Source organism: Penicillium verhagenii, assembly GCF_028828195.1.
Source record: "Penicillium verhagenii strain IBT 33310 chromosome Unknown utg000005l_segment0_segment0, whole genome shotgun sequence".
Lineage (NCBI taxonomy): Eukaryota > Fungi > Ascomycota > Eurotiomycetes > Eurotiales > Aspergillaceae > Penicillium > Penicillium verhagenii.
In genome coordinates this window covers 4,889,841-4,912,937 of record NW_026643169.1, presented here as the reverse complement: position 1 = coordinate 4,912,937, position 23,097 = coordinate 4,889,841, and the positions used below count along the sequence as shown (strand labels likewise).

The 23,097-nt window shown below is 47.8% G+C and overlaps 7 protein-coding genes across 7 annotated transcripts; 4 read left to right on the top strand and 3 right to left on the bottom strand.

Moving 5' to 3' along the window:
• Positions 1–898: 898 nt before the first annotated feature.
• Positions 899–2,612, top strand: N7466_005322 (uncharacterized protein; the record flags this gene model as incomplete). The annotated part of the gene is made up of 4 exons (XM_057164719.1): positions 899–1,522; positions 1,581–1,619; positions 1,683–1,884; positions 1,945–2,612. 4 exons carry the CDS (start codon positions 899–901, stop codon positions 2,610–2,612), a joined length of 1,533 nt encoding a protein of 510 aa, XP_057023400.1.
• An 802-nt stretch (positions 2,613–3,414) lies between these two features.
• On the top strand, positions 3,415–4,965 carry N7466_005321 (putative sugar transporter; the record flags this gene model as incomplete). The annotated part of the gene is made up of 1 exon (XM_057164718.1): positions 3,415–4,965. One exon carries the CDS (start codon positions 3,415–3,417, stop codon positions 4,963–4,965), a length of 1,551 nt encoding a protein of 516 aa, XP_057023399.1.
• Positions 4,966–5,587: 622 nt separating this feature from the next.
• On the top strand, positions 5,588–5,927 carry N7466_005320 (uncharacterized protein; the record flags this gene model as incomplete). The annotated part of the gene is made up of 2 exons (XM_057164717.1): positions 5,588–5,603; positions 5,668–5,927. The coding sequence occupies 2 exons, from the start codon at positions 5,588–5,590 to the stop codon at positions 5,925–5,927; spliced, it is 276 nt and encodes a 91-aa protein (XP_057023398.1).
• A 1,929-nt stretch (positions 5,928–7,856) lies between these two features.
• On the top strand, positions 7,857–10,382 carry N7466_005319 (uncharacterized protein; the record flags this gene model as incomplete). The annotated part of the gene is made up of 1 exon (XM_057164716.1): positions 7,857–10,382. One exon carries the CDS (start codon positions 7,857–7,859, stop codon positions 10,380–10,382), a length of 2,526 nt encoding a protein of 841 aa, XP_057023397.1.
• Positions 10,383–11,199: 817 nt separating this feature from the next.
• Positions 11,200–13,921, bottom strand: N7466_005318 (Zn(II)2Cys6 transcription factor; the record flags this gene model as incomplete). Its single annotated transcript, XM_057164715.1, has 3 exons — positions 11,200–12,457; positions 12,526–13,271; positions 13,391–13,921. 3 exons carry the CDS (start codon positions 13,919–13,921, stop codon positions 11,200–11,202), a joined length of 2,535 nt encoding a protein of 844 aa, XP_057023396.1.
• Positions 13,922–14,609: 688 nt separating this feature from the next.
• Positions 14,610–17,030, bottom strand: N7466_005317 (uncharacterized protein; the record flags this gene model as incomplete). Its single annotated transcript, XM_057164714.1, has 5 exons — positions 14,610–15,285; positions 15,370–15,705; positions 15,775–16,103; positions 16,164–16,763; positions 16,875–17,030. The coding sequence occupies 5 exons, from the start codon at positions 17,028–17,030 to the stop codon at positions 14,610–14,612; spliced, it is 2,097 nt and encodes a 698-aa protein (XP_057023395.1).
• Positions 17,031–19,592: 2,562 nt separating this feature from the next.
• Positions 19,593–21,605, bottom strand: ugp1 (UTP glucose-1-phosphate uridylyltransferase; the record flags this gene model as incomplete). The annotated part of the gene is made up of 2 exons (XM_057164713.1): positions 19,593–21,056; positions 21,507–21,605. 2 exons carry the CDS (start codon positions 21,603–21,605, stop codon positions 19,593–19,595), a joined length of 1,563 nt encoding a protein of 520 aa, XP_057023394.1.
• Between the last annotated feature and the right edge of the window lie 1,492 nt (positions 21,606–23,097).

The window sequence follows — 23,097 nt, the reverse complement described above, 5'->3', positions numbered from 1 at the left end:
GAAGAACTGCCGGTAGCATTTGGATCAACAAATGCTGACGTTGTCATCAAAATTAAAGGTTGTGCTCGATCCACCGTGGCAGTGATACAACGCACCTGTCAAGCAGTGCGGCCATTATTCGCTTTTCGCTGGTTCAGCAAAATATAGTACTTGGTATGTCTTCTTCTGCTGGAATTTTCATCAATCCACCTTAATCAATATCAAACTTAATTTCTGTCAAGAAACACGGCACAGTAAGGGGTCAAAGATGGGCATGGGCTAAGCGCCCCGCAGGACGAACCGTTGACGGGTCTAGTCACTAGTGCCGTGGCGCCATGAAATCAATGATATTAATGGCTCCAACTTGGCCAATCGCTTGTTATCAAACCGTTTCGGATCCCCTTTAACCCTCTAATCTTAATTTATGCGTGGTCGTATACGTAATTCTCCTGTTTGGGCGGTATCCGACTCCAGGATTGGCACCTGAACGTGCATCCCACCATAGCTTTAAATGGCTTTTTAGTTCATCCCGGCAAGCTTCTTCGACACTCATGGATCTTGTGGGGCTTAAGGTGGGACAAGTTTGGTAAAATATACCGTCTTGGCTCTCGGCAAACCTGACAACGAGATATAGGAGGTTTCATGACTCGATTGCAAAATTCCCAGACGAGGAGGATACTATCCTATGTCTGTCGATCGGGTTGAGGTCTGACTCGTGCTGCCAGTCTATTATTGTTGTTCGTGCTCAAAGGGACCATTTTGTATTAAAATCTGCTATCTCCTCCCTCCTATTATTTCATCTCTCAATAGGCACTTTCTTTATTCATTCATTTCTTTCTGCTTTTTCTTTCCATTTTTTCCAATCTTTCCAATCTTTCCAATCTTTCCAATCTTTCACATTCATTTTCTTCTTTTCAATATGCTGTCCACTTTCCTCGCAATAGGCCTGGCGCCATTGCTCATCAGTGCACAGCTCTCTGGCTCTGTGGGCCCTACAACTTCCTACGCTACCAAGGCCGACAACAAAATCTGCAGTGTCCTCGACTACGGTGGTGTAGCCGACAACTCGACCGATATTGGACCGGCGATTAGTTCGGCTTGGGACGAGTGCAAGGATGGTGGCGTTGTCTATATCCCGCCCGGTGACTATGCTCTTGAGACATGGGTCGATTTGACCGGAGGTAGCAGCTGCGCGATCAATATTGATGGAATACTCTACCGGACTGGGACCGACGGGGGAAACATGATTTACATCGAGCATACTACCGATTTTGAGTTATTGAGCTCCACCTCAAAGGGTGCTGTACAGGGTTTCGGATATGTATTCCATGCGGATGGCGACATCACCGGTGCTCGCATCTTGCGTCTTTACGACGTTTCCGACTTTTCGGTTCACGATCTTGCCCTCGTTGACTCGCCTTCATTCCATTTCTCCCTTGACACTTGTGAAAATGGCGAGGTTTACAATATGATCATTCGTGGTGGAAATGAGGGTGGACTAGATGGTATTGATGTCTGGTCTACTAACATGTGGATTCATGATGTGCGCCCCATCAATATTTCTCACTTCAGGCTCTTCATTTGCTAACTTCTCACAATAGGTCGAGGTTACCAACAAGGATGAATGTGTCACTGTCAAGGTAAGCATTCCGTTTTGCAGCTCCTAAAGCTCGAAATATACTAACAACAACTCTAAAATTCAGTCCCCGGCCCAGAATATCTTGGTGGAGAGCATCTACTGCAACTGGAGTGGTGGCTGTGCCATGGGCTCCTTGGGTACAGACACCAACATCTCTGATATCACATATCGCAATATCTATACCTGGTCTTCAAACCAGATGTATATGATCAAGAGCAACGGCGGTAGTGGATCAGTCTCTAATTTGATCCTTGAAAACTTCATCGGTATGATATTTCACACTCACCCATACGCACAACTAGACCAAACAAGACTAACACGCACAGGCCACGGCAACGCCTACTCCCTTGACATTGATCAGGCCTGGAGCAGCATGAGCACCGTAGACGGCGACGGCGTCCAACTCAGCAACATCACAATCAGCAACTGGAAGGGCACGGAGTTAGATGGTACCCAGCGTGGTCCTATCGTGGTGAAATGCGCCGACACGGCACCCTGCACCGACATCACAATTGAGGACTTTTCCATGTGGACCGAGGAAGGCAATTCTCAGTGGTATTCGTGTCAGAATGCGTATGGTGACGGGGCTTGCTTGGAAAGTGGAGATGACTATACCTCTTACACTACAACTATGACGGTGACTGCGACTCCGACTCCATCGCGATCCGCCGCCAATCTCTCGCGATCAAGTGCTAGTATTTCGCGATCATTCACTAGTCTCTCCCGATCCTCTCCTACTCCCGGAGGATACTGTGGTTCTCCCTCAAGTCACTCTTCTTCTGCCTCGAGATACTCCGCTTCTCCTGCACGATCCTCGGCTACTCCCTCCTCGGCATCTTCGGCCACTACCATGGCATCAGATTTGACTGCTGCATTTGGCACCAACTCATCTATTCCAATTCCTACCATCCCTACTTCGTTCTACCCTGGTCTGACCCCTTACAGCGCTTTGGCTAGTGCTTCGGCTTCCTCGGTATACCCAGTTCGGGCTTGAATACCGTTAATTCTTGGATGTCACTCGGAATGCCCGCCACCTTCCCATTCCCAGTCGATTCATTTGCAAAACTTAGGTTATTATCTTTGACCGGTTTCACTCATCTTAGAGTGGCTTGGTTTATTACAATAAAAATCAAGTTTGTATATCATGTTGTTCATTCTACTCTACCATACAACTCAAACTCTAGAAACTTCAGTCTCTTGGTTTCTTCATACTTACTTCAATCCATGGCTCAACAATTGAGTGCTTTCGAATTCAGAATTACCGACATACTACTTTCAAAATTTGCGCATGAATCAAATGGCCATGGATTTTGGGAGCTTTGTCTCGAAGCCAGTACTTACTTGCAACAGCTTATTCTTTGTTCCAAGGTTTGTGACACTGCAACCATGCAGGCCTGTGGCTTGATACATACAAAGCGATAATACATATCAAGCTGATGTATTAATATTCCTCTTGACTGCAGCCAAGACTATGAATTGAGAATGTTGAAATTGCTGGGACTCAGAGTCATATGGAAGTTGGTGGTTGATCTCCACATAAACATTTGAATGCGACCCTGGATTGACGAAACGCGCCCGATAATCACGTCATGACAGAATTGAAGAATATCAACTAAGCTTGACAGGAGTCAGGAACATTGATTCGATCTGATGTGTATTTTAACATTTTTGCGAACGGGATCCGGGGGCTTCCAAGGTTACATGCATACTACTATACACCAGAGTGCTCCTTCTCAAATAAGTCACAATCCCCCCTCTTATCCGAGCCAAACAACAATACATTTGAACATCACCCAATGGCCGATCAGGCCAAATCAGCAGATCCTGAGCTCAGGCCGACCGAATACCCGGTCACAACAGCAGCAACACCCTTGTCAGAAGAGAATGAGAAAACCATCTACAATGCCAAAGCTGAGACACTCAACCGCGCAATCCAAGAAATTGGCATGGGTCGCTATCAATGGCAATTGTTTATTGTCATCGGCTTCGGTTGGGCGAGCGACAACCTCTGGCCGATTGTAACGTCACTAATTCTTGCACCGGTGGCATACGAATTCCAAATCAGCAAGGAAGCCTTCCTAACGCTGGCCCAAAACATCGGGTTGCTCGTGGGTGCAGTATTCTGGGGCTTTGGGTGCGATATCTTCGGTCGGACGTGGGCCTTCAACCTCACCATTGGCATCACGGCAGTCTTCGCCTTGATCGCCGCGGGATCGCCCAATTTCGCTGCAGTCTGCACATTTGCAGCACTGTGGTCTGTTGGAGTTGGTGGGAATCTACCAGTCGATTCTGCCATTTTTCTTGAGTTTCTACCAGGATCGCATCAATACTTGTTGACGGTTTTGTCAATTGATTGGGCGTTTGCGCAGGTTGTCGCGACTCTTGTTGCGTGGCCGTTGCTGGGTGATTTGACGTGCTCCCAGGCTGAGGGTTGTACCAAGGGGAAGAATATGGGTTGGAGGTATTTCATGATCGCGATGGGTGGGTTGGCGATGATAATGTTTGTCAGTCGCTTTCTTCTTTTCACTATCTATGAGTCGCCAAAATACTTGATGGGGAAGGGACGGAATGAGGATGCGGTGAAAGTGATTCATGAAGTGGCCCGACGAAATGGAAAGACAACATCTCTTACCCGAGAGAATTTGGATGGATTAGATCGCCAGGAACTTGAATGTCAGTCTCGGGGATTTCGCACGACAGGCATTGTCCGTCAACGACTGGAGAAGCTGAACTTCGAGCACGTTCGCGCGTTATTCGACAGCCCAAAGCGGGCGTACTCGACGACCATGATTATTGTAATCTGGGCGTTCATCGGACTGGGGTATCCTCTATACAATGCCTTCCTCCCATTCATTACCGCTCAACGTGGTGCCGAGTACGGCGATGGATCGACATCTATCACCTACCGCAACTCGTTGATTATCGCCGTAGTGGGCATTCCGGGCTGCCTCCTTGGCGGCGTTCTAGTGGAGCTCCCTCGTTTCGGACGAAAGGGTGCTCTATCCACTTCGACCGCGTTAACTGGCGTATTCCTTCTTGCATCAACTACTGCGTCCACGTCGAATGCCTTGCTGGGATGGAATTGCGCATTCAGCTTCATGAGTAGCTTGATGTATGCTGTACTTTACGCATACACGCCGGAGATCTTTCTCACCAAGGACCGTGGCACTGGAAATGCGTTGACTGCGTCTGCAAATCGTATTTTTGGCATCATGTCACCCATCATTGCCATGTTTGCTAATCTGGAGACTGCGGTCCCAGTGTATGTCAGTGGAGCTCTTTTCCTTACTGCTGGAATTCTGGTTGTGTTGATGCCGTATGAATCCCAAGGAAAGGCAAGTCTATAAGAATATCAGCGGAAAAGTTTGTTCAAACGTTTCGTTATATGAGACTCCAAAGTCATAACTAAACTTGTAGGTGCTTGTAGATAACATTATATTCAAATGTTCAAAACCCAATGACATCATTCAACCGCCACCTGCCATCGTATACTAGCCACACCACTGAGCTGCGCATTTATACCCAGCAGCTACGCAGATCTTCATATAAAAACATTTGATCACATGTCACTCCCATTCCCATGAGCGTCACTTCTACTCTTGATAATCAGAGCGGATAGACAGGAATGGATACAACTATGAGATCAATGTGGATCCCACTAGATTCACGTCAGGCGGTTTCATTGGGTTTGATGGGGAGTGACACATAGTGGATGCGCATCTCATTCGATCGATTGGTAGCCATTTGACGGGGATTTAATCTAATAAAGTAGTTGTGGCTTGGGAAAAGTCGCACGCATTATATCATGGCTCAGATCAAGTTTTCGTCATCGGTCACCAAAAAGTATTTAAAAAGGAGAAGAGGTTACGTCCGACAGTAGTCAACAAACAGAAAATCGCACTTTGTAAATTATTATCCTCTCAAGTGCTTGCTTTTTACCTACTATCTATCTTCACTACAACCTGCAACATGTCTGAACAAAACAGTAAGTCTCCACCACTCTTATCACCAACACGCCTGCCAAATCTAACCATTTTCACTCTGCAAAGACAACGGCGGTCTCCTCGGCGGCTTAGGCGATACCCTTGGCAAAACAGTTGGAGGCGTCACCAACACAGCAGGAAGCGCGGTCGGCGGTCTCGGTAGTACTCTCGGTGGCGTCACACAGGGCCTTGGACAAACTGTGTCGGGGGCAACGGAGGGTCTAGGCAACACGACCAAGAACACCGGACAGGGTATTTCGAATGGATTTCAGAGTATTGGTGGGAAGCAGCAGACTGCGGAGAACCCACTCGGCTTGGACCGTTAGATCACGAGCAAGGTGTGAGGATAATGACATGAACCGATTTGACTTGACTTGATGAGCTCGGGTCTTGATTGTAATATAGTCTACTACTTTTACGTAATCAATTTTTGAAGATATTGAATTGATTCATTTCTGTAATATGATAGGGAATCTGGATATTACCTCGGCTTCAAATGTTGGGCTGAGTTATGAAGGAAATGGACTCTACGCATAGTATGAGATTTGAGATTTTAGTCCACCCGTGGACACTTTTAGCGTGCCCTTTGAACGTATCTACTACTACTATCATGCTACAATCGTTTCCATCCAGTATTGCTATGGCCGATATCAAGCTTGAGCTGGAAAACTCTACACTTATTATTCCAACATTGAATACACTCGAAGATACTAGTAGATATTCAATGTTTTCCAAGGTTTACTACTTGTCCATGATCGGTTGACCCAATCACCAGTTGACTTCTTGAACATGAATATTACGGACCCAGTCTCTATACCTACTAGTACTAGGCTCGGCTTTTTCTGTAGCCTCCAGGACCCTATGGCCTTTTGCTTTTTGGGCTAGTGTGGCTGCTTTGCTTCTTAGACCAGGTGCGATGCAAGAAATATGCTAGTATGTTTAACACTGGATGAGATTTGCTTTTCCATTGGTGTATGCAGCTAGCACTTGAGTACGACCCAAATAGGAACTGAGCTTTGGTTAACATTTAATGTGTTGAACGCCTTTTTTGCTCTCTTTTGTCAAGTTAGATTCTCGTTTTCTTTATACGTTCTTTTCCCCGCTGTTACTCAGATAATCTCTACTAGTATGTATTAGTATCTTATCATTGATCGCGTTGCGTGGTTCTGAAATGGGTCAATTACGAGTATTTAGACCCTGCGTGGGGTCTTACCAAACAAGTTACAACACGGTCTTTTTCTTTAAAAAATCAATATTTTAAATTTTCTTTTTCTTTTTTCAATTTTTTTTTTTTCGCACCGTGTTTGGCCGATTTTCGGGTAGTGGAGGACAAAGAAGGGGTCAAGCTGGGCAAGAAGCTGGAACGGGATTATTTAAGAATTGGAACTTTATCAAATGATGAACAGGTGAACAGATTGGAGAATCATGGAGATCATGACTTTGATTGCCTAGGTATGATATTTAGCATCGGATAGGTTGGGCATTGTTTTGGGGTTCTTTCATGTACTTGCTTAGTTAAGATCTGATTAATAATATCAACCCCGCTTTCGGCGTGACCCTCTCTCACGTGATGCGGAGGGAAATTCTCGAATTTCGTTTTATTTTTTCATTTTAATTTTTTTTTTTCGTTTTTTTTTCCGTTTTTCGTTTTTCATTTTTAATTTTTTTATTTTTTGGGATTTTATTTTATTTTCCCTAATTCCATCGAGATCCCCAGACCGTCATCCACTTTGGCTTCCCATACCCCCCAGATCTTTATTTGTACCTTCTTCTCCAAACCAGCGTACACTGGGGCTGTTTGGATTCTGCTAGAGTGCCCTGTTGGCCCTGGTGGTTCCTCAACCCCCTGAATCGCCCTCGAGTGTGTGTTGGGCCAATTTCTTCCAACTTGCGCTGACCGGTCGCTCTCGTCCGCCGTACCCACTATACCCTTTCGGGAAGCGGCAAACTTTCTCTTTTGGCCTTACTGCCTTTCTGCCTTACTGCCTTGTGGCCTCATATCTCGGCCCGCCCGAAACAACAAAACACGCGGCGCGACTCTCTTCACCAGTGACCAAAGCCCCGTGAGATTGCCAACACGCGACCACTAAGAGGATTTGAGACTTGATCTATATACCAGTCGGGTCGTTGGCTTGGAACACCATTCGGTCTCTGACAATCCGTGGTCGCATGTATTGTGAACAAACACAAAGCTAACCCCCCCCCCATCGAATCTCGCTGCCGCTGACGGCTAATTCGAATCCACGTCATTAAAGATGATGGGATACGGGGGTCAATCCTTCCATCCCTCCCAGCAGCAGCAACAGCAGCAGCAGCAGCAGCATCAGCAGCAAATTCATCCTTCCAACCAACCTCAGCATCCCCTGGGTCCTCAACGTCAGCACATCCCATCTCCATCGCTTGGCGCCGCACCCAACCTTCCGCAACATGGAAGTCCCTTCCCAAACAATAAGCCGATTTTTCGCGCACAGCCACAACAGAGTTTTGCGACAGCGCAATCCCCTGATTTGCGTAAAATGGCGCCAACCTCCACGGGGCCCTTAGCGGGGTATCCCACCACCACCAGTTTTGCGGCACAGTTCCCTGGCCATTTTGCGCCACAAGCTTCACCTGACCCGATGTCGCGCAATCCTGATCCGATGGCTTTGCAGAATATACAGAGGGGAGCATACAACCCTATCACGCAGCACTTGCGACCGCAGCCTGGAATGAGCCCTGGTATGAGTTCCGGAATGAGTCCTCCCACTGCCGCCATGACACATCAGCATACTACGGGCATTTCATCACCCCAGCAGTCTTTAAATAGACTGCCTCATGCGGCTATCCACCAACGTGAAGGCTATCCATCTGCCAGCCCGTCTATGGCAAGTCCCTCAATGTTTGCCATGAGCCAACAGAGGCAACCTCAATCTCAACCCCAATCCCCTCAGCAGCAACAGCAACAGTTGCAACAGAGACAGCAACAATACCAGCAGCAACAACAGCAACAGCAACAGCAACAACAACAACAGCAGCAGCAGCAGCAACAACAACAACGGATAGAACAGCAAAAGCAGATCCAGCAGCAACAACAACAGCAACAGCAGCGTCTGGAGCAACAGCAACGGCTGGAACAACAGCGTCTGGAACAACAGAAACAGATAGAGCAACATGAGCAGCAACAAAAGCACGAGCAGCAGAAACGCCTTGAGCAGCAACGCTTAGAGCAGCAGCAGCAGCAGCAAAATCAACAACGTCAGGAACAACAACGTCTCGAGCAGCAAAGACTACATCAACAACGCGCAGAAAAGCAGCGGTTAGAGAAACAGCAGAAAGAGCTTCTGGAGCAGCAAAGATTACAGAAGTTGCAACAACAAAGTCAGGCACAAAACCCCTATCAGCAACAACCATCTCCCTTTGCACAGCATGCTCAGTCTCCGTTCCATCAGTACCAACCGCAAGGGTTTGTTCCGCAGTCTGTCCAGTTCACACAGCCAACTCAGACTCAATTCACCGCCACACAGCAGGCTCCTCAATTCCAGCACTACCAACCTCCGTCACAACCCTCGGCAGATGCTGCGCGACAGTCCTTGGTGCAACCTGCAACGGCCACTGCAGGAAACCAGGCTATTAAAATGGAAGACCAAAGCCCTGCACCGAAAAAGAAGGCCCCTCCCAAGCCTCGAAATTCGATGGCTGCCCCGTCTCAATCAAGCCAGGGTCAGGTGCCGCAGAGTGTTGATGGGTCAACTGCTACTCCTACTCAGCCTAATGGCCAATCGCAACCTGCTCCCGGTGACCCTTCAACTCCCACTCCAAGACGCAAACGTGGACGTCCGCGCAAAGAGGAGGTAGCTGCTAGAGCTGCTCAAGCTGCTGCCCATGCTTTGGCAAACGGTCTACCCATGCCAGGGACATTGCAGCCCGGGCAAGCATCCTTTAACCCTAATATGACACCCATGGCCGCTGGTTCAGCTTTGGGTCCTGGTTCGGCTTCACAGCTCACTCCCGTCATAGGCCCTGACGGAACTCCGTTGCCTTTCAAGCGCAAGCGTGGTCGCCCTCGCAAGGCAGATCAGATTGCCTGGGCAGCTGCAACGGGCCAACCGTTACCACCACCAAAGCCGCGAAAGCCCCCTATGCCCAAGGCAAACAGACCTCCCAAGCCCGGTACCGGTCGGCCTCGTGGAAGACCTCGCAAATCCGATATTGCGGCAGCAGCGGCTGTTGCCGCCGCTACAGGTGGTAACCCAATGGCCACGGAAAATAACTTGGGCGACAATGCGGAAATGAACCAGGCTCGCAAGCGTGCGGCGCTCAGTGGAGATGACGATCCAAGCAAGCGTCCTTGTCCGACGCCACCATATCACCAACAAGGTCAAATGCAACAATTAGCTCCACAGGGCCACTCACTCCCTCGACCTGGTCAATCTATGTCTGGTCAATCTATGCCCCAAGCCCATCACCTCCAGCAACAGCAACAGCAACAGGCTCAACACATGAAAAACCAGGCTGGTCAACATATTTCCCAGCAAATGCCACATCAACCTGGTCAGGCCATGTCAATGCCACATATGCATATGCACCAACAGTCGCCTATTCACTCCGGACGACCTACGCCCCCACAGGCGGCCTTCATGCAGATGCCTCCTCTACAGCGAGGCTCAACCCCGACTTTACATGGGAATCCCCATTCCCAACTTCAAGGAGTTCAGACAAACGGAAGAGTCCCACCCCGTCCTGCACCGCAGCATCAGCACCAGCATACATTCCAAGTTCATCTTCAACCTCAGCCGACCTAGGAGAGGTTAGCTAGATTGATTGTTATTCCATCTCTTTGTACATGCTGCTATATTGTTGTCCGCGACTCTAGCCCGGGCTATATGACTTCACCTTCTATACTCTCAAACTTCTTACATTGATTCCCTCCCCGCATAACTGAAATTTTCTCTCATCTCCCGCTTGATTTCCCATTCCCGTTTTCTCACCTTTGCTTCTTTTTGGTACTGGCATGTCTGTTTCATGAGTGGAAGTGAATTACTGGGATATTTATCTATATCTTGGCGTTTTGCGTGATATATTTCGATATTAGTTTGGCATGATGGACATTTGTTTTGCTTTCCTCTGTCCCTCTTGTGTTCACTTACTTAGCCGGTGGTTTGGTCATGTTGTGATTTTTTTTTTCCTTTCTTTTATCGGCATATATATCTAATGTTGTAGTACATATTCCTAATTCAAGTTTCATTGTACTGGTCACACTTGGCTCCAAATTTCTGGGCAATATTGTCGCACTGTTGTCCCACCACCTGTGCAAATGCCACCGGTGGACATGAGTACATACACCACATGCAGGCATCTGAGGCGAAAACGTTCAATGTTCTTGTGGGTATCGGAACCTTGAAGGTTCCTTGGAACAACCTCCAGGGCTTCCAAGGTTGAAACCATTGATTCAATGTTCAACATTCCACGTTACAACATTCAAATGTTCCCACTCGAATGACCATGAAAAAGACACAAAAAGAATAGCCTCCGGGGCTTACAAGAGGATCCATAGGTAAATCAAGCACTTGAGGGCTTCAACGAGGTATGTACCTAACTATCTGCGAGTATGATGGGTATTTAATTATCAATTAAAGTAGCCGCAGCCTCAAAATTCATCAAATCTTCCAATCCTTCCATCCTCGAATCAATCTGAAATGCTTCTCCGTTCTCAACCTCACCCCCGGCCAGGGTCTCCGCAAGGGGCCAATCTTCCAAATCAACATCCAGCGTAGGCGCAATTCTCCTCACAACACTATCACACAATTTGAATGCCCGGTAGGCTGCCATATCCACAGAGGCCATCGCATGTATCCACGAAAGAGCCTTTCTGGACATTGCCAGTGCGGTTTTCAAATCCGATTCTAATAGCGACGGATACGGTGCACCAGATAGGCTAGCCGGGTATTCCGCTTGCTGTTGGGCCCCCTGTTCCGATTTTTCGGGGGAGCAGTATACCAAAGCCAAAAGTAGAGCAGTCGTAGATTGCATTAGGAAATGAAGAACACTCCACCAAGGGGTGACACGCGCAAGCCAAGCGATGTCGATTTGCTCAGGGAAGGTGGAGATGAGCGAACAAGATGCCTGTAGACAATTCGTGGCCATTTCAGCGCGCAGTTTCGCGCGGGGCATCTTTTCTGCTGGGATCGTGGCACGTTGATGTAGACTGAGACAGGGTCTACAGAGTGTTATTCTGGCGGAGTAATAGTTCAGTGCCAGACAGACTCGTTCACGGGTATGAGGTAGGGATTCATCGTCCAGTTTGGCGTGATTCACACGCCATGGACCTGCCTCTGGTTGAGTGAATTGGTAACTCGGGTGTACCTTTGCGAGCCAGCGGTCCATTCGTGTAGCGTATTTTTGGAGACGGTATTCCGTTTGACTTGAGCCTTCGCGGATCCCTTCAATGCTGTACACTTTGTTCAGAACGGATTGAGAGATCAGGAAGAGGTCTACCAAATAGTGGAAGAATAGGGATGGACTGGTTGGGACTGTGAATGTCCAAGCGGGGGTTGAGGAGGGTTGGTTGAGTTTTTCGAAAAGTGTGGCGGTGAACTCGATGTTGTTGGCTCGTTCGTTTTGGAATAAGCGTCGAATCTCTGGCTCGTCAAATTCTTCTTCTTCCACCGGGGTGGGGAGCTGAACTGAGCAGAGACTCTCTCCGACACCGGAGACTCGACCGTGCATTGAGGTGAGAAGGTGTTCTAATGAATAGATAGACCACCACAGGCGGGAACGGGCTTCTTTTGATGCATGATTTGTTCTGTCATCTAGGAGACGTAGGTTGATACCAAGAGAGATCGCTGAGTGTAGCGCCATGCTGCCGAATTTGGATGCCCTGTAACTACCGGTCAGCATATAAAGAAAAATACATATGAGAGAAGTGGGGGGGGGAACGGAACATACCTATTTATCTGACCCGTGCAAAGCAAATAGACAGCAACCAAAAGCTCTAACTGTATCTGTTGAAGTGCGGTATGCTCGAAAAGAACATTCTCGTGTAGACTCAGCTGTCTAGCTCGCGTCAAAAACACAATATGATCATCATAAATACCGCTGTTGGTGTGATTAATTAATCGGCAATGTCGACATCCAATAGCAAAAATCATATTCAGCACCGCTAGCCATTTCCTTGGGGGGTCAGAATTGCGTGGCGGACCAGGCGGTCGACTGAAGAACTGCAGATATTGCTGTGTAAAGGTAGATTGACGAATGGCATTGAAAAAAGGATTGACGAATAACATATAAGCATTGAAATACTCGTCGGCTAGATCTCTCGGCGGCATGACGAACGGGTCCGACTGATTATCCACCATTGGGATGTCCAAATCATCCATATGATAATTCATCATCGCAATGGGGATATCCTTTGCAATCTTATCATTCTGAGACGCAGAATCTCCGTTCTGGCCTTCCACATGGCCCATGAGAGGAGAGTCAGACATTTCACGACTGGTGCTTCCAACACTATCTTCCAGCTTCTGCATCCAAGAAACTTCCGAACTCTTTCCAAAATAACCGGCAGCGCGGCTTTGCTCATTGCGATTCAAATCTTCGCCGACTACATCGACGGATTCCAAAGACCCCACCGACGAGTCGGAGTCGGAGTCCTCGTCTTTTTGGGGCTGTTTCGAGAAACTTCCGTCTTTGCACTAGAGACAAAAGGTACCTACGTTAACCAACTGTCACCGCATCCAAAATGGATGTGCCAGTTCTAGGAAGTTGACGCATATGCGATATGAGACTGGTTCATAGTTTTGATTTGGCTCACCTTGAGAACTTTCCTGATTTTGCGTGCGGTGGGAGCGTCGACCTCTCCTTGAACGCTGCGCAAGGTCTTTTCATACTTTTCCACACGATTCGTGAGGGACTTGATCTTATTCTCGTCACGCACTCGCTTCACTTCTTCGTAGACACACTGATTGTTGTGGTATATACATTGACCACAGCTGGGTCGTTTACCATCGCATTTTGTTTTTCGTTGCCGACATGATTCGCATGCCCGCACCGAGCGTCGACGTGCCTGTGCATTGTTGGCGCTAGCTATACGAGGGATCGCGACCTTTTCGAGCGGTATCAAATCAGGGGTCTGATTTGGGTCTGTGCTGGAGGCTGACGGGGTAGGGCCGAAAGTGGGAAAGGCGTTCTGAATTAACGTATGTGGCGTAAACGGCGGGTTTCCCACATAGATAACGTCTTGTGGGGCAATGGATGATCGAGGGCTCGGGTTCGTATTTGGCCAGGGTGCCGTGCTAGTCGGAATAGCTTCATCGCGAATTGAATTGTCATTTGAGGGAGTCATGGCCACATTGATGTAAAATTTAAGATAAGGAGCGACCGATAGAAAGGGACGTTGAACAAGGGCAAAAGTTAGGAGTAGGAGAAATAGGTGAAACGGCAATTAAAAAAAAATGAGCTCGTGACCATCAGTGACCGGTTCAGATTTTGATCCAAGAGTGACCCAGGAGTGACCCAGGTTGACCAGAATTTGAACCGAAAGGAACAAAAAGGGACAAAAATCCAGAGATAATTGACAAATTACACCAGTGCAAGTTATGATCATCCTCCTTTCCCCCCCGCTTTTCTCCCGCCACTGTGCCGTTTTCTCTGAAGGGAGAACAAGTGAACCTGTCAAGGAAAGACGCTGACTTGATGCGTTTTGTGGGTCAGGAAAACCACTTTTGACGTCAGATTTAGGTCAGCTTCCCGTGACTCCACATTTCTATAAGGATCCTCCAATGAAGTGTAATCAAGTCCAATCAAGTCCCAAGTTCAAGGGAAAAGAGAGGCACTTGATCTCCATAACGGTCGAGATAAGCTGAAGATCGTCGGAAGCTGAATCGGAATTGGCTGTCGGCAGCTGAAGCGAGCCCTTGGGATCTGGGGGATACAGAGAGACGTGGAAAGGCGGGAATAAAAAAAAAAAGACACTTATTCATTCCAATCTCCTCCTTCCTGCAATAGAAGGGAGAAGAGTTTCCAATAAGCATTCAGCATCCCATGGGACGATATCGTTCCAGGAAAACGTCATCTTTTCCCAGACTTAGACTTTCATATCGATCAAGCATATCCGAAAGTCCCATGCCAGGATAATCCTGGAGGTTGGTACCGCCTTCCCCTCCTATACCATGGTATTTTTGCTCTTGATTTAGCTTCTCCAGCCCCTCGGCATAATCATCAAAGCGATCATGACCTCTCCCACTTGATCCCTCATCAAATAGGTCCTTCAACTCATCCGATATGGAGCTTGCCCCACGGATCCGATCACCCTGGGCCTTGGCTCGCACGGATTGTCGGAAGATGTGAAACAGGTTTCGTCCAAGTGCCGATCGACTTGCGACAATGGAAAAGGCGCTGGCTAGAGACAAGAAATCCTGGTCAAGGACATCAAAGTCCTCTTGTTCCAACAGGGTAAATAACGCTAGGTTGATCGCATACATGGCGAATTGATGTGCTCGGCTTAGCCCATATTCCTGTCGATGTAGCTGGGTGAGTTCAGCTATACCCCGAGCTGCAGATTGCGTAACCTCCCAGGCATTATATTTGGATTCGGGGGTTTGCCTGGGAGGGCTTTCAGGCGTATGCGGTGCATCAGATGTAATGCTTGAAAATTCGCTGTCTGAGATACAGCTGAATAAATTGATGGTCAAGGTATGGTATCGCATTCTATATTCGTAGAGACCAAATGAAAAAAGTCAGTCATTTATTAATTCAGAATCAATTTTCTCTCTCTCTCTCTCGCTCCCTTACCTCAACAGTATGATATGTGGTGGCGGATCTGATGTCGCAAAAGCATCAGGCAACAAAGCCTGCCACCTTAACAGTCGCTCGTATAACAACTCTCGACTCTGGCGCTGAAGAGACTTATCCCGAGCATGACCTGCAAACATAGTATGTGAAATATCACGCGCAATCGTGGATAAGTTGCACGCTTCATCGAAGAAGGGTTTGAGGTATGATGGGCGCGGCTTTCGATGTGTCGGATAAGGAGTCCACTGAGGCTGAACCGTGGAGAGGTCATCTTCAATACGGGGGAGATTGACCTGATTGATTAAACATGATCTGAGAAAACCAGTATGGATTGTCCTAGAACCTCCTGCATTAGCCTTCTTTAAAGAAGAATTCAATAATAAAAAAAGCTCGACCTTCACTTACGTGTCAATATTGAAGAGTCCCCACGCTGCCCTTCTGCAGGACAAATCCATGTCTTTGGATAACTGGCCGGATGCTATTCTTGGTCCTTTGTCTCCAACCAAGCCCAGGGATTCCCCGATTCGGATCGCTTCATGCAGTGTGAAATATCCGAGGTCGTTGTTGTGCGACATGGCATACCTCTCGTACATGAGAAGTGTCCCTTGTAATAAGACAAGACTAGGTTGAGGACTCTGGAGCTCTTTTAATCTCTCGGCTTCAGCGAGGAAGTCACAGCCTTTCGAGGCAATCTTCCCTGGGACAACATATGCTTCCGAGAAATCCGAGAAATACTGTTCCGAATCAGCAGCCATGCACATGCAGACAACGCCAACGCCAAATCAAACACTTACACAGGCATTACTCAACATCGCATTTACCAGATAGGGACTGCAAAACTCCGACCGCAAATCCCCACTAACCATATGTTTCAAGAAAACATCTCGATCCAACCCTCCTTGGAATGGATAATCCCAGGTGAAATAGAGTGAGACAAGATTTGACACCAAGTCTGCGTCATCCGTGACAGTCGTCCATGGGTGTGCAGGTACTTTCAACGGAGCTTCATCACAAAGATAATGAATATCCATGACCTTGCTTCGAAAGGCAGGTCCATCAGCTTCGACACTGAGAAAGTGACGCACATCCTCCAACCTGGCCACTGTCTCCCGGGGGGTGGTGTTATCGGCACCCAGTATGGCCAGTGTTTTATCAATGTAAGATCTGACTTCATGGGGAGGAGCATTCCGTCGAATTATTTCTAGCAGCTCCAAAGCATAAGACTCATCTGCCTCACGGACAAGCTTAAAGAGATCATTCAGAAGGTCACGGTGATAGCCCAGCTCATCAGCTGTACGTTTGGCTGCAACCCGGCGTCGTTGATCAAGTGATTCATCGAAAATACAAGTGCGTTGAAAAGCACGACAGTTTTCACAAGGCGGCGTTCCGGAACACTGAGCATCCAAATTTCATACTCAGCTCCGTGATCTCGAGATATCCATGGATTTCTTGATGGTATTATGGATTCATATCATGAGGGAAAGGGGTTCAATGTTGGGACATACCTTTCGTTTCGACTTCTTGCAAGCCAAACATGCCGTCGATACCCTCTTTTTCCACGAATGGTTTGATACCGACGACCTAGCGTCGTCCCTCGTAGGACTCCCATGGTCCGAAGTCGGTGACAAGCCAGATGTAGCGTTATAATGTTGATCATTCATAGCGTACAGCGTAACAGCGTAACATGCGTGCCGGCATAAAATATACAGTCGTTGGCCAGGTTTTTCACCGATATGTACAGTGCTAGATGCAAGGAAGGCGATCAGACACCGTCTCCTGTCTGGGAGAGAGAAAAGACATTCGAAAGTGGCGGTGGCACAGGCATGGAATAGCCACAGTGATGGGCTAAGCGTTATATCATATCCAACGTGGGCGACCGCCTCATGATGGCGGCGGCAACAGGGTCAAGGCGAGAGAGCTGGAACTTGATGTAGGACAAAAGGTGGATAGTAAATAAAAATTCAATTAAAAAAAATCAATAGCTTGTACAACTAGCATTGGCACACGTAGCAAGAAAAACTTCTGAATAGGACTTGTCGCGAGAGAGAGAGGGAAAAAGCAAGTTGATCTCCAGGGATAATGAAAAGGGGAAATAATATCCAGAACTATGAGTGGCCAGTGACGCAGGATGAAGTCACCGGGATGAACACCCGCCTATCCCAGCGACAACATTCAAATGCAAGTGGGAATTTCATGTTTGTAGTACATTAGCAAGGTATAACCTGTCTTTCTTTCAAATGTTTAGTCCAACAAGGAAGAGTACTTGAGTTGAAAAACTAGTTGGGATTTCTACATATACATATTCTAGTTGCTTTCCAGTTCTTGGTGTCGGCCATTCAAAGAGACTGAAGCAAGCCTCTTGAACCTTGAAAGGAGATATAACGAATATCATACGTCGGAGGAGAATGCCGAACCTGCTCTATTCAATGTTGTCTCTTAACCAATTCAACCCGAGCTGAAGCACTGGAGTTTCAACTTGAAATACGGCATCATAGGTACCTTTCCGTATTTTCAAAACATTGAAGATAATTCATGAGATAAACCACATGTATTTCAAGCTAAACCCATGCACCCTTCCTCGAGGTCTTGAGAATTATCTGTTGCGTTTAGCCTAGCATCCACCATCCAGCTCACACAACCACGCATAGTAATCAGTGCCATGGCATGAAAATATGACCAAATTAAACCTTGAACAACATCAAGGACGAGGTAAAAAAGTCCCATGAAGAATCTCCTGGGGCCGACACACCGGTTCCTGTTCCTGCCCGTAATAATAACATCGCAAGAAATCAAGCGCTTGACGCGAACACGCATGATCGAAAGAAGCAATGGGACCATCTTGCTGATCCAAGTCATTGATGACAGTATTCCTATATTTAGATCTGTTTAGCGGCCTTTGGAAAGGACTCATCATAGCCTCTGGGAACGACGTGGAATACTTACACCCAAAATCGACACCCCATCCCGGTGGAATGTCGCTGATACAAATCTCTCCCCTTCGTACGTATAAACCTGATATAGTTACCCACCGTCCACATCCAGCGCACGGGAAGAGTGATGCTGGCGGTCTGTCCACGAGGGGTATCGTAGTAACAAGTCCTGATAGCGAGCTCAATACACCAGTCCATGCTGAGGCAGACGGAAAAGATACCTTGAACAATGATGAGATAGATCTCGGCGTGATCAGTTTGCATTACCACTTTCACCGCTTGGACGAAGAAATTTTCATCGTCTGAAGACCTTGTTTCGCGTGAGAATCTCCTTGGGTCTCGTGCTGGGATCGCTTGGGGCATTCTTGCCCGTGGAGGCATGACTTGAGCTGTTCCAAGGGTTCGATAGGGGTTCTAAGGTTGGGGTGTATCAATCAATTAACGATTTGCTCAAACGTTAGCAGAAAGCACTGTAGAACTAAATGCTGGAGATCCTAGAAGTTGTAAGTGGTAGTCAACTCGTAGATGGGGGCCCTGTTTACTACTGGGATACTGGGGAATTTATACCAGTTGACATATAGGCCCAATGTACTACTAGTATACAACTTCTATTGAGTGGTTTCAATTTTGAGCAATAAATGCAGTGTTCATTGCATGCGTGGTCTTCGGTCTGAATTCAAAGTCTCAGCTGCCCAGGTGCCCAGGTGCATGTGTTCAAACAGTCAGGCTCATGTAATCCGTATTCAGGACATGAAAGGTATATATGGATCCAATGGATGCCCAGGTGGTTGCCTGCAGACAGACAAAAAAACAACCTCAAATGTTCCTACATAGAATAACGTCTAGTGAGGACTACAAGCACAATTTTCACTCGATTCTTGAACCTTGGAATATGACTCCAGATGTACTGATATATACCCAGGCAATTATGGGGTATTTTCAAACATACTACGATAATTCAAGTGGAGCTGAAAGTAGGTATGAGATAAAGGATGGCATTGGCTCGGAGTCCTGGACAAAAGTGCTTGTATAGAAGAAAGGAAAAAAGACCGACAATCCCAATGCAGTCAAAACCAGCATGAAAGACGGACAATAAGAAGAAAAAAGACAAACGCTGGATTATTCAAATGTAAAACAAGCTCATGCTTTGCATACTCCATGGGTTCCCGTAGCCACGAATGCACCTCCCACAACAGAACATTCACACTGTGATCGGAGACTGTATCCTCATGCCAAGCCAATGGACCAAAAGCGGTCAAAAAAAAAGGATATTAGATTTTAATGGACAACTCTTTAGTGCTCGAGGATTCTCAAGCTACCCTGCACAACGCAGTTCTCAAGCACGGATCCTGGGGGAATATCAATGGTGCTACCCTCGGTGGCGACAATGATGACCGTACCCTTGAGGGTGACGTTGCGACCAAGGTTGACGGCACCGGTGATGGTCAGATGATCGAGCTCAACAATGCGAGGGATGCTACCAATGCGCTTCTGGAAGTCGGAGACCTTCTTGAAGTCCGATCCGAGCTTAATGACGGGCACACCACCGAAACGGTTGGGATCCATGACCAGCTGGCCGTGCTCCAGGCGGTACAGGTCAGACTTGACGACCATAAGATCGGAGCAGGTCTTGACGGGAAGGAAACGACGACGGGGCACGTTGACACCGTGAGCGTTCTTGAAGTGGCGGATAGCAGCACCGACAGCGGTCTCCAGCTGGTAGATGGCCTGATCAGCCTCACCCTTCTTGTCAGCGGGAATGGACTTCTCGTTGGCGATAATCTCCATCTCCAGCTCGTTCTCCTCCACAACACGCTTAATGGCACGGACGTTCATCCAGATGTTGTTGGTGTTGAAGTACTTGAACTTTTTGATAGACTTGAACTCGTTCACGTGCTCCTTGGGGACCTGGGCGATCTCGAGCAGGCGGACCTTGCCATCCTCGTCAATGATGGTACCACCCTTGACATCAGCCTTGGTCTTGTCGGTCAACTCCATAATGTACTCGGCCTGGGAGTCAACCATGTGCTGCAGAATGCGGAGATCGACAACGGCACCCAGGTTGTCAGCGTTGGACAAGAAGATGTACTCGATACCACGCTCAATCAGCTTGTCGAGGGTGCCGGAGTTGTAGAGGGACTCGAACACGTCACCGTGACCGGGGGGGTACCAGTCTTGAAGGGGAGCGTCAAAGCTCTTGGGGGCAGGAAGGAGAGAGTCCTTGATGATACGGGGGTAACGGGACTGGTTGAAGGTGATGATATCGACATTGTGACCCTCGTACTTCTTAATGATGGACTGGGTGTCCTGATCAGTGTTGAAGGAGTTCATGAGAACGAAGGGAACGTTGACGTTGAAGGTGCGGTTCAAGTGCTCGATCTGGCGCACGGACAAGTCGAGGAAGGACATGCCCTCGCGGACCTCAATGACGGACTTGGGACCAACGCAGCCCATGGAGGTACCGAGACCACCGTTGAGCTTGACCACGGCGAGCTTGTTGAGGAACTCCACGGAGGCCTCCGCACCGAGCTCTTCGTAGCCGACCACCTGGGAAGGCTGGGGAGGAGCAATTCCCTCCCACTTAACAGCGTTACCCTTGGCCTTGTCGTTCAGGAAGCGGCGGAACAGGGCGAAGAAGTTGTCCATCTCAGTCTCGAAACGCTTCTTCTCGTTGCCTTCGGGGACACTATCGGCGAGGGCGTTGAGGGCATTGCGCATCTGAGAGGCAGCAACGCTGGTGGAGGCATTCTCGAAAGCCTGGTTGGAGGCGATAAGGGTCAGCGCTGCGGTTTCGGGATCCATGATAGGCCAAGATATGTATTAAAAAGAAAAGAGGGGTAATGGACAAGACGAGGTAACAAGACAACAAAAGGAGGGGTTCGGGTTCGGTATTAGGATTGAGGATTGAAATCAAGGAACGGGTGCACGAATTTGACAACAAAATGAAGAGTACGGGTGTTGGAAAAGACGTGATCGAAGGTAGTAGAGCGCGATACGAGGAAAGATGAGGGGAGGAGGGGGAGGGGAAACCCGTTCCAGCACCAACTTGTCTTGTTCCGAACTCCCCAAAACAAGCAGGTGCGACTGTGCTTACTTCCCAAAACAAGCAGGAACGGAGCTTCATCCTGTGATCTCACCCTCCAGGAACCTCATCACCTCACCTCTCGCAGCGAAGTGTTGAAAAGATTGATTGCTGATTTGACTTACCATGTGCGACTGGGACTTTCCATGGTGCTTGCCCTCAAAGCCAGAGGAGGCATCGGCGCCAGGGGCCCGAAGGTGGGTAGGGAGTGCCTTGCCGGCCATTATGATTATTAAATGTGGGGGTAAGAGTGTGTAGGAGGAAGGTTGGGATTTGAAGGGAAAAGCTGAAAGATAAATAAAAAGGTTAGCGTGGATCGCTCAAGCTAACGTGGCTGCAAATGTATTTTTTTTTTCTTGAATGAGGGGGGTTTTGCCACGGATGTCGATCAGCTCGGGTCAAGGAGCCACGGGATGTCGACAAGCTGCCGTCATTGGCGTGGGCGGATAGATAAAAAGAGGAGTATTGTGGCGGCAAACCTACCAGGATTGTGAATCAATTGTCAATGCTCTGCAGCATTGAGATTTCCAGAGGCAAAAGCTTGGAGGGAAAGACGAAGGGGAAGGGGAAGAGGTGGGGGAGTAACGTGATATTTATGATCCCTGTGCAACCTGTTATGGTACGTACGAGGAGTATTACACTTGACTGGGCAAGAAATATCAAATACCAAAACACAAGTACTTTCTAGTGACATCCTAAGATACATCTAACATACATCATTACCCTCAATACGATAAATTCAGATGCCCTCCTTACTTGACATCCAGCCACTTTGGCACGTTCTGCACGTTCACCATAACGGTCCGTGTCACTCAGACCGAGCTCCCCGAAGTTGTTTATAGAAACAATATATGAGTATACATTAGAATACGTTATAAAATCAAAATCAATAGTCATAACAAAAGTACACCGTATCCGAATCCACGGTAAGAGATGCCGATGGTCTACGAGTAAGTAACAGGGTCCTGTCAAACCTTGGATAAAGGGGAAAAGGAGAAAGGGAACAGAAGAGAGCTGAAGGGGAAAATAAAAATAAAATAAAAAAACAAGGAAAAAAGGGGAAGTAAAGGGGGGGCAGAATACTCTGCCGTGGGGGTTTTTACTCCTCATCTCTGGACTCTACGTACTTTTCTCCCAACACACGTACATACAGTGGAAACAGCAGCAAAATCCAGGATTCGATTTCAAGTTCCAGAATCGATTGGAGCAGACCATTCCCACACGATTCTCCCCTTTCTTTGCAAGTTCCACCCGAATGGGCTTTCCGTGGTAAATACCCACCGGATCCATTGGCCCCACCGGGTGTCGTTGCCTGGAATCTGGAATTGGGCCCGAGTTTATCGCCAAGAAATGAAAGAAGTAAAAAGAATGAGATATCAGAGACATTTTGCCTGGCTAGAACCGAATAGCTTGCAGTAGTTTCACCGTATCCATGAACTAGAATGATTTCTCTCTTACCCATGCACCTGGTTTACTTAGTAAGAACCTCTTGGTTTTCGCTACTTATAACCTCCTCAGCCCAAATTCGTATCAGTTCTAATTATATCTACGGAATGCAGTGACCCGATGCCATTCTCTTCCCACATCGGGACCTATCACAACTATGCAGGAAAGGACATAAGCACCAGAGAGAAGGCTCGGGAACACAGCTGATCAGGATCTCCAGTCCAGACTAATAAAATAATCCTCAAAAATTAGAAAACAGAAAATAGAAAG